Source organism: Sinocyclocheilus anshuiensis, unplaced genomic scaffold (genome assembly GCF_001515605.1).
Source record: "Sinocyclocheilus anshuiensis isolate Anshui unplaced genomic scaffold, SAMN03320099.WGS_v1.1 scaffold58, whole genome shotgun sequence".
NCBI classification, from domain to species: Eukaryota; Metazoa; Chordata; class Actinopteri; order Cypriniformes; family Cyprinidae; genus Sinocyclocheilus; species Sinocyclocheilus anshuiensis.
Window position 1 is genome coordinate 825591 of NW_015547688.1, and position 9600 is coordinate 835190.

Consider the following 9600-nt stretch of genomic DNA (forward strand, 5'->3'; position numbering starts at 1 on the left):
AAAAACAAAAAAAAAAAGGCCATTTTCTGCCAGGACATTATGCATTACCCATTAATTTTACTGATATTCTGTTAACCCTAAAACACAACAATTTAAAATCAGAAAAAAAGATACAGGTCAAACGCCTGTAATAGTAATTCAGAACATTGTTCCATATAAATATATATATGCATTTAGAAAGCAGACGAGGGAAATTTATTTCATGCAGACTTGATCATTAAAAGCATGTTCATTATCATCATTTGTGGAAAATTAAAATATATTGAATAAGGTGCACAGTAAAAATCTCTGGTGAGAGCAAAATATAAATGGAGAAGTGAAAATGCTAAAAATATGCACTGTTCTCATAACCAACGCATCCAAAAACTACCGTTTAATCTAACTAAAAGTGTGACTTTACGGGGGGGTGGGATACTTAGTAAGAGGAAGTGATAACCATTATCAAACATGTTTATTAAATCGCGGAATATAATTAGCGGACACTTAAAATCTATAATAAATAAAGTTAAAAAAAAACTATGCATGAATGGAAAAGCGTGAAGGCTTACACATGCAAATTACATTCAGGGCTTCTATCGTTAGCACAATCAAAGCAGTTTACTATAACGAATCCTGTCAGATGCGCATTTTCTGCGCGATGCCGCACACCAGCATCCCTCACTGCGCACTTCAACCGCTTGAATGAGCCAAATCACGCTTTGTTGCGATTAACTGCTCGCGTAAAAACTACATGCACAGAATTGTTTACTCTGCATGCATTTACCGGATTATAATGCATGCACGCTGTAGTTTGTCGCGTCGCGTGCGGTGTGAATAAACTGTTAGCCTAGCATAGCTGGCTAGCTAACAAGAGCCGCAAATAAAAACACCGCAAACTACAGTAAATGCTCAGAAATTAACTCGGTTTTTTACGTCACACATACCTTTTCAGTGAAGACGAGTACTGTACTCTAGACCAAGAACCGTTTAATTGGGAATTCAAGGCAAACTCCAAGCAAAAAATCTATCGAAGTTTCCCTCCTGGAAAAAAGAAAACAGACATTTACCCAAGATAATTAGGACCCCTGAGCACACACGCAGATGCCTGTGTGCAACTTTCAGCAATATCCATATGTCCCGAGTCAAACTGAATGGATTGTTCCCTTTAATTACAAGCGAATGAGTTGCAAGCTATTATCTATAAACACGAGCTGATGATTATCACCTGAACGTCCAATTCAAAGCAATAACAAAACTTGCTTAGCAAAACTAATAACAAATAACGGATAATTGACTAATAAAACAATTCAACTGATTAAAACATAATCATTAATATTATGTGATTAGTGCAATAACAATACGTTTCAACTTCCTTACTGCATGTTTTACAAACTGAGTTAGAGAAACCCACTGATTTAGGACAATAAAACATTTTGGTCAGGCATTTCTTAGACACCTATAGGATCTCTTAGCTCTCAAGCGCGGATGTATTCTTGTTGTAAATATGACTGAGGAGATAAATATTAGAGTCTAATATTTAAAACATAATCTAATTGTTGACAATGTTTTGCTTAATTCAGTATTGTATATTACAGCACTGACACCACAATATAAAACGTCACACATTATCACTGCTTTTTCATTTATATTTATTCAACTTTTTTTTTGTTTAATTCATGCCAAGCCATGATTTATCTGTTTTTTATCCCCCCAAAAAATTATGTATATTATTGTATTATTGTATTGTATATTACAAATGTCAAATCATCAGGCCCTTGAGGACAACACCTACATAACAGGAAATACCCTTAATTGGCCTCACATGGGGCGGAGCATCTGCAAATAGGCTCTTGTTTTAACCACAACCACATCCTTCATATCATATTTTCGTCACAAGCACTCTGACTGTGCATGCTGATCAGTAGATTGGCATGGTGTAAATGTCAAGACTTGTGCAATGTACAACCGGTGTTTGATTGAGAACAACAGAATTGCATATTTTCATTCAAATTTTAGATTTTTGTAAACCGATTCAATGGGAATAATATCAAGGTAAGTTTTAAAATCCCTCTACTTCTTTTATAGGCACTTTCACTCGTCTTTTTGAACTCGACAATATCTTCTTGTTTAATACAAATATGTTGATTATAGACTAAACTATATATGATGATTAAGAGGAAAAATATCTTAATACATCACTGTCAAGGTGTTGTACATTTTATATGTATAAAAAAAGTGTGTGTGTGTGTGTGTGTTATGTTTTTATTTTCTTACATTTGTTAGAATTTAAATGACAACAAATTAATTTATACACATTAATACATAACAGCAGTACAAAAACATTTACTTTCATTTCAGTTTGCATGTGGACTCTGTACAATGCATTTGAGCAGGGCTGACCGCAGATTTTTTCCCTGTTCCTCCATGATGGCTCTATGGCAAGCCATAGCCTTGCTTGTAATTTGTGGACTTATTGAGTGCAGTAAGTGTACATTTATTGCATTGTATCCATCCCTCTACATCAAACTTCTTATAAAACAAGTGCAGACGTAGCATTTAAACACGACACCCTCAAAAGGTGCCATGTAGCTGCAGCAGTAAAAGCGATTTAGCTGGTGTCCTTTGACCTATTCAGGTGTTGCTTTGAGAAGAAATGCTACCGTTTCTGTAGCTCGATTGACCGCATTTCCTCTCACATCACTGTTTGCAGATGACGGCGTGTGCAGCGTGACATGCACCACAGACTTTATCTCCATGCTCAACTGCTCCAATTCTGACTCGGCAGGATCAGCTTCGTGTCACGTTGTGGCAGATTGCAGGTACAGATCTAGCACATAGTGCTTAGGTCCTAAAGTGACTCATTTGGCTGAAACCTTGTCTAGCCTGCTCATTGCTTATTACCATTGAGCAACATGTTGTTTAATTGGCACATTTTCATGTTTTTCAGGGATGAAATTGTGCCTGTGAATGGGAGCTGCACTATCAAAGCACCACAATCCTGGTGCACAATGGAGCCAGAGGATATGGATATGATAATGTCCTTTGATACTAACTGCTCTGTCATAGTAACACAAATGGCCAAACAAGGCAATATGGAGACCCCAACAAAGAGTCACTCTGAAAATATTGTTTTATACAAATCTGGTATGTCCCGATATCTACTTGGTGTAAACGTCATATCCACCTATTTTTTACGTAAGAGCGTGGGTGGGCTTTTGTAACTTGAAGTCTTCCGGTGTCGTTCGCTTCAGATTATTTTTATGCTGCTGTATGTAGCAAACTACTAATTCCTATCAAACTATTTTACCGTATTGTCATTATAAATGCACTGCAGGGAGTGTTACAGTTTACTACACTTTGCTATTCTTATAGTGGTTAATGAATCATAAGTCTTGTATGTTCACAAAAAATAGCTCACTTCTGCTTTGCATAATAAGGTGGATACAGTGAGATCCGAATGTTCAAGAACACCAATGCTTAAAAAAGATTTTATCGTTTTAATATAATGATTGTCAAAATCTCATAGTATTTTGTTTATCCTCTTTTGCTCAGTTAGTGCCAAACCTGATGATCATGTTCTCCAGCATGATCTGGTCCGAAGAGCATCTTGAGCTTTAATGAACAACCTTTTTAAAATCCTAAAACATTCTGGTTGAAATGAGATCTTGGTACACGATTTTTAATGCGATTTCAGGCTTTTTGGACCCCACTGTATTTCAGTAGTCTTGGTTACTTGTGTACAGTGCACTAACATTGGTTTTCTTTTCGTTTCATAGTTAAACCAAAACAACCTTTCAACCTAACCATTACAAAAATTGATGGGGATTTTAACCTCACTTGGGATGTGGCTTATACAGAACACTTTCTGTATAAAAAATTATACTACAGAGTACGATTGCAAACTACAAGTGACCCAGATAAGGTAAAACTAATTTCTCTCTCTCTCTCTCTCTCTCTCTCTCTCTCTCTCTCTCTCTCTCTCTCTCTCTCTCTCTCTCTCTCTCTCTCTCTCTCTCTCTCTCTCTCTCTCTCTCTCTCTCTCTCTCTCTCTCTCTCTCTCTCTCTCTCTCTCTCTCTCTCTCTCTCTCTCTATTATTATTATTATTATTATATATATATGTTTGTTTTTTTTCTGAATACCATGTGATGCTTCCTCAGATGGCACAAATTTACACCCTGCAGCAGAACCAACGATCAATGGTTATCCTCAGTGAAAAACTCCTGCCAGGAAGGCAGTATGTGGCAGAAGTTCAGGTTGCAGTGCATCCTTCAACCTTTACATCCATGTGGAGTGAATGGAGTAACAGTGTTGAATGGACATCTGACTCTCCACAGTCAGAACAGTACTATTTCCTGCTGTTGGCACTTCCTGTTGTGATGGTGGTGCTGCTTGTGTACAGTGGGAAATTGTGAGTATCAATCTTACTTTTATTTGTCCAATATTTCACTCTGTTTCAGTTCAGATATGCATTAGTCTGAAATAAATGACCTTTCTCAGTGCAAACTGTTTACTTGACAAAGACAAAATTGAAATCAAGAAGTTTGGCTCCTTATAAAGGCCATGAGGCACATTTAGGGAATTGTACAAATTGTAGAGAAGTCACTTTTTGGATTATGGAGAAGTGAAGCAAACTCAAACCTCTTTTGTTATGACTGTTAGTCAATTTATGAGTCACTTTATTATCTGTAAGTCATATGCCTGTGAAGCCTGTATTAACCTTTAAAACTATCTAGATCAGTTCACTCATTCCTAAAAATCTGAAAGATAATGTACTGAGAAGTTTGCCTAATATCCTACAAAGTGGCGGGCTGAATAAAAGACTATAGACGAGTATGATCTTAAATTTCGATAGCGCCTCCTCTAAATGAGATTTCCAGTAATCGATATGACGGCGCTTACCGTATGTGAATAGTCCTTTCTCACCTCCCACGTTCACGAAAACCACAACAGCAGCAGATATGTTTTTGCAGACAGTCTATTTTCATGTAGGTCAAAAACTGGAGGAAGTCAGATGCACAAGCTCTGCAAGTGCATAAAGCTCGACATTTCTCATGACAGCCACTGTTTCCATTTCTCTTTCAGCACATAATCAGCATGTGTTTGTAGCAGAATTTGGATTTGCCTCATTTTTGAAGTGTGCATAACTGATTCTGCTACTTTCACATTTTAATGTTGTATGAAGCTGCTTCGAAACCGTATCTATTGTATAAAGCGCTCTGAAAAATAAAGCTGACTTTACTTTGTGTCCTACAATAGCAGCCTGTTAATGCATCCACCAAACTACACTTCAGTCCTATAACACTTTCTCTTTGCATCTACAGAGGGGGCATCAAAAAGCTGTCCTTATGGCAACACATCCCAAGCCCTCATGAGTACTTCACACCACTCTACCATACATATCAAGGAGACTTTAAGGTATGCTTTCTTTTGACTTTGTGTATAAATCTCTGGTGCACAAGCAGAAGTCTCTGTGTGCGTGTGTGAGCACGATAACATGTCTTGTCAGGGGACTTTCAGAAGAGCGACATGCTTAACCTCACTTGCAACAGGGGAATGTGACATTTTTCAAATGAGTCAGTCTGTAGGGGCTTCAAAGGAACAGGAGGGCTCACTTAACATTTGGTTGAGATTGCGTTAAACGTGAAAACTGAAAGTAGCAGTTTTCCCCTCTAATGGAAAGTACTATGAGTTCAAACCCAAACTCTGATAAGGTGGGTAGTTATAAATGGTTGTTTTTAACTAAAGGGGAATTTAGTAAATATTCCGCTGGGTAGGATAGTGTGAGTTGAAAATACTACCCTTTATCTCAGGCTTGGCACAACAAAAATAAAAAGGTTTGAGAGCTAATTCTTGAGTTATTTTTGTCCCTCAGAGGACTTTAAGATATTAATAGTAACCGCATTTCTGAGGATTTCTATAAAACCTAAGAAATGTTATGAAATGTGGCAGTGTCGTGAACTTGCAAGACTTGTGACACCAGCTTTGTTTCTGTAAACTGTTACAGAGGAACTGTGGCAGTTGTATGATTTTGAAAAAATTTTTTTTTGGTTTAAATTTTTTTTCACATGCAAGTGAACACGTATTCCAGTAGGGGTCCGTAACACGCTGCATTAACAACAGCGACAGCTGTGTGACATCAAATGGAAAGTTTAAAACCTTAAACCTCATCTTAACTTTTTTTTTTATATATATAATAATAATTCCAAAAGGATGTACTTAAAATAGAATAATTTTACATACTGTGTCAAAACCGTAGAGGTGTTAGTGGGATAAGTGTTTTGATCTGCTCCATGTTTGCTGTAAATTGTTCCATGACACCGCTGTAGTTTTCCAACCCCTCTTATTCTAAAATAGATTTCTGAGAATATGCTACAAAATTAATGATTGAAATAATTGAACATTTGCTTTTTACCTTATGTTATTTATATTTTGTGTAGTTGTACTGTTTAGTGTAGAAAATTAGTTTTCATTCTGTGTGGACCAAACACTCGACAAATGTTGCTTTGTGATTCTTGACTTCATGTGTTGAGGAGCATTTACTAGCCATTCATACGGATGTAAAAGCATTTAATTAATGATTTTTTTTTTTTTATTATATTAACACATTTTTAAGTCCGGAAATGATGGTTAAGTTGATTACGGATGTCATTTGCGTTATCTGCAAGTAGGCGTCGTTTGTGAAGAAGTGGTTTGATTTTAATCAGACAGTGTTTTAGGAAGTTCATTTGGTTTAGAATTTCATACAGCTTTAAGATATATAGTTTATATATGTAAAGTCTTAAATTAATGTTTTTAGTCAGCAGGGATGCATTAGATTGATCAAAAGTGACATTATTGGCATTTATAATTTTATAGAAGGTTTGTGTCAAATAAATGTTTTTGAATTTATTATTATTATTATTATTATTCATCATCATCATCAAAGAGTCGATCAAGGTTTACCACAAAAATATTAAGCAGCACAAATAATTTCAATATCAGTAGCCTAATAGTAGTACTACTACTACTACTAAGAAGGAGAAATGTTTCTCAAGCAGCAAATCATCATATTAGAATGATTTCTGAAGGATCATGTGACACTGAAGAGTGGAGTAATGATGCTGAAAATTCAGCTTTGAAATCACGGGAACAAATGACATTTTATAATATGTTCAAATAGAAAACAGTTCTTGTAAATTGTAATAATATCTTGCAATATTACAGTTTTTACTGTACAAACTGTATAAATGCAGCCTTGGTGAGCATAAGAGACTTCTTTCAAAAACATTAAAAAGTCTTGCTGATTCCAAACTTTTGAATGAGAGTGTATATATTTCACATCACCAGTAAACTTCTAGATGAAAATGTTTTTAAGAATTAAAATTTGTTTATATTTTTGAGAGGGGCATACAGAAATGTATTTTTATGACAAAATGAAAAAGGATCTTCTTGTGTTTAATTTCAGAGATGGGTCGGACCAGTCCTGACCTTCAACAGCTTTGATGTCCTTGAGAAGAGCACCACTCTGCAGGTGCTTTGTGAGAAGCAGCAGAATGAAAGCTCAGAGGAACCTGCTAACAGGACTGGCGAGCGGGACTTTGGTCCGGCGGGTCAAAACTCATCTAAACTCTACTTCCTTGGCAGCAACAGTCAAGGCCTCGCACACTCCGGCGGCCACATATCGATGGACACCGTTACAGTATCCGGTCAGGAGGGCGTCATGGCCGACTGGTCCGGTGACAGCCACAGACGCAGCCTAGAGGACTTCCTCAACGGCAAAGACGCCAGTCAGAGAGCGGCCGAGATGGATGCCAGGCAGCCTCTTGTACCAGACGGCAGGAGGAGTTTACAGGGTTCAGACTGTGATGACTGGCATCTACAGGAGCACGACCTGGAGAACATCGAGCAGGTCTCGCTGGACTCTTACAGTTCTAATGAGCAGTCCGATGACGGCTACCCACAAATGGGTTTGGATTTGGACACCATAGACAGTGGCTTTCTGGAGTCAGACTGTTCCAGCCCCTCTGCGTTTGATGGGAACGAGCAGATCGAAACTTCATCGCTGGATGGCGTGGGACGCTCCCATTCAAATTATGTCAAACAGTGGGTGGCTTTTACATCAGTTCAAGTTGATGCCCACCACAGCAATGGAAAGTAGCTGTTCATGGGAGTTTCTATTGCTACAACAAACTAAATCACAGCTGAATAATAGACAATAGAAAGTGAAAGCATCTACAAATTGTTTGAAGACTTCACTGGTTGGACCTAACTTGCTCACAATGTGTTTGTGAGCTGTTTTTTATTACACTGAACTGTATTTGTGGCATAAATGGACTCCTTAGACATCAGCTGTGTGATCACAGGACATTGGTCTACATTAAAACTGCAGGACAGTATGTGTGGCTGCATCTCAATTTGCATACTATCATTCCTTTAGGTCTATAGACTTTAGTCAAGGTAGCGCCGTATTTAATATGACAGGATTGGAAAAGAGGCTGTGAGAGAATGAAGTACAGTGCGTTCAAAGGATTGTAGTGCTTTGACAATATACCAATTGTTCAGCTGACGAAAAAAAATTTAGTTGACAAATTTTATAAAACAGCTGTGAATTGTGAAAAAGACCTGACCTATGACCTTTATACAGTGTGTGACGTTGTAAAGTCTGTAAGCCTGTCCTTTACAGCCTTGTTTTAATCCATGTTAAATTCAATATGGTGTCTAACCTGATTAAGTTCTGTAGTCAGAGGTTGTGCTACTAATAATAATTATTTGTCACTCTAATGGACTGGGTTGTACTTTTTCTGTCATACTCTATTTTTATATTTCAGTAAAATATTGTAACACTATCTTAATGTGACTTTTTCACAAGAACTTCAGAATCCCATGAATTGCTCTCTTCAAATCCTACTTTTGAAATCCTACTACATTTTAAAACGCAAGTTCATTTTTGACAAAGTAAAAGGAAGAAAAAAAACCCAAAAACTCTTGCAAGACTTGTGGCACCAGCTTTGTTTCTGTAAACTGTTACAGAGGAACTGTGGCAGTTGTATGATTTTTAAAAAATTTTTTTTTGGTTTAAATTTTTTTTCACATGCAAGTGAACACGTATTCCAGTAGGGGTCCGTAACACGCTGCATTAACAACAGCGACAGCTGTGTGACATCAAATGGAAAGTTTAAAACCTTAAACCTCATCTTAACTTTTTTTTTTATATATATAATAATAATTCCAAAAGGATGTACTTAAAATAGAATAATTTTACATACTGTGTCAAAACCGTAGAGGTGTTAGTGGGATAAGTGTTTTGATCTGCTCCATGTTTGCTGTAAATTGTTCCATGACACCGCTGTAGTTTTCCAACCCCTCTTATTCTAAAATAGATTTCTGAGAATATGCTACAAAATTAATGATTGAAATAATTGAACATTTGCTTTTTACCTTATGTTATTTATATTTTGTGTAGTTGTACTGTTTAGTGTAGAAAATTAGTTTTCATTCTGTGTGGACCAAACACTCGACAAATGTTGCTTTGTGATTCTTGACTTCATGTGTTGAGGAGCATTTACTAGCCATTCATACGGATGTAAAAGCATTTAATTAATGATTTTTTTTTTTTTATTATATTAACACATTTTTAAGTC

General features: G+C 36.7%; 1 protein-coding gene and 1 long non-coding RNA gene across 3 annotated transcripts in view; one reads left to right on the forward strand and one right to left on the reverse strand.

Moving 5' to 3' along the window:
- The window catches only part of LOC107703373 (uncharacterized), a 9609-nt gene extending 8474 nt beyond the window's left edge, over positions 1-1135 (reverse strand). Inside the window, exon 1 of the long non-coding RNA XR_001635835.1 lies at positions 924-1135. This is a non-coding gene — a long non-coding RNA (uncharacterized LOC107703373). The remainder of the gene's footprint in view (positions 1-923) is intronic.
- A 666-nt stretch (positions 1136-1801) lies between these two features.
- Positions 1802-8875, forward strand: LOC107703374 (interleukin-21 receptor-like). Of its 2 annotated transcripts, XM_016505978.1 has the most exons (9): positions 1802-1908; positions 1996-2031; positions 2338-2461; positions 2690-2798; positions 2927-3123; positions 3756-3901; positions 4138-4388; positions 5302-5395; positions 7425-8875. In XM_016505978.1, exons 1-9 carry the CDS (start codon positions 1891-1893, stop codon positions 8115-8117), a joined length of 1668 nt encoding a protein of 555 aa, XP_016361464.1. In that variant the 5' UTR covers positions 1802-1890; the 3' UTR covers positions 8118-8875. The 2 variants fall into 2 exon arrangements, with proteins under 2 accessions (XP_016361464.1, XP_016361465.1); XM_016505979.1 differs by lacking the exon at positions 2338-2461 and having other exon boundaries at positions 1833-2031.
- Positions 8876-9600: the final 725 nt, after the last annotated feature.

What these genes read in the sequence shown, in the direction of transcription:
- LOC107703374 (XM_016505978.1), top strand. An exon ending in CTACAAGTGACCCAGATAAG is followed by an intron (nt 3,902 to 4,137) that starts GTAAAACTAATT and finishes ATGCTTCCTCAG; the next exon opens with ATGGCACAAATTTACACCCT. An exon ending in CATATCAAGGAGACTTTAAG is followed by an intron (nt 5,396 to 7,424) that starts GTATGCTTTCTT and finishes GTTTAATTTCAG; the next exon opens with AGATGGGTCGGACCAGTCCT.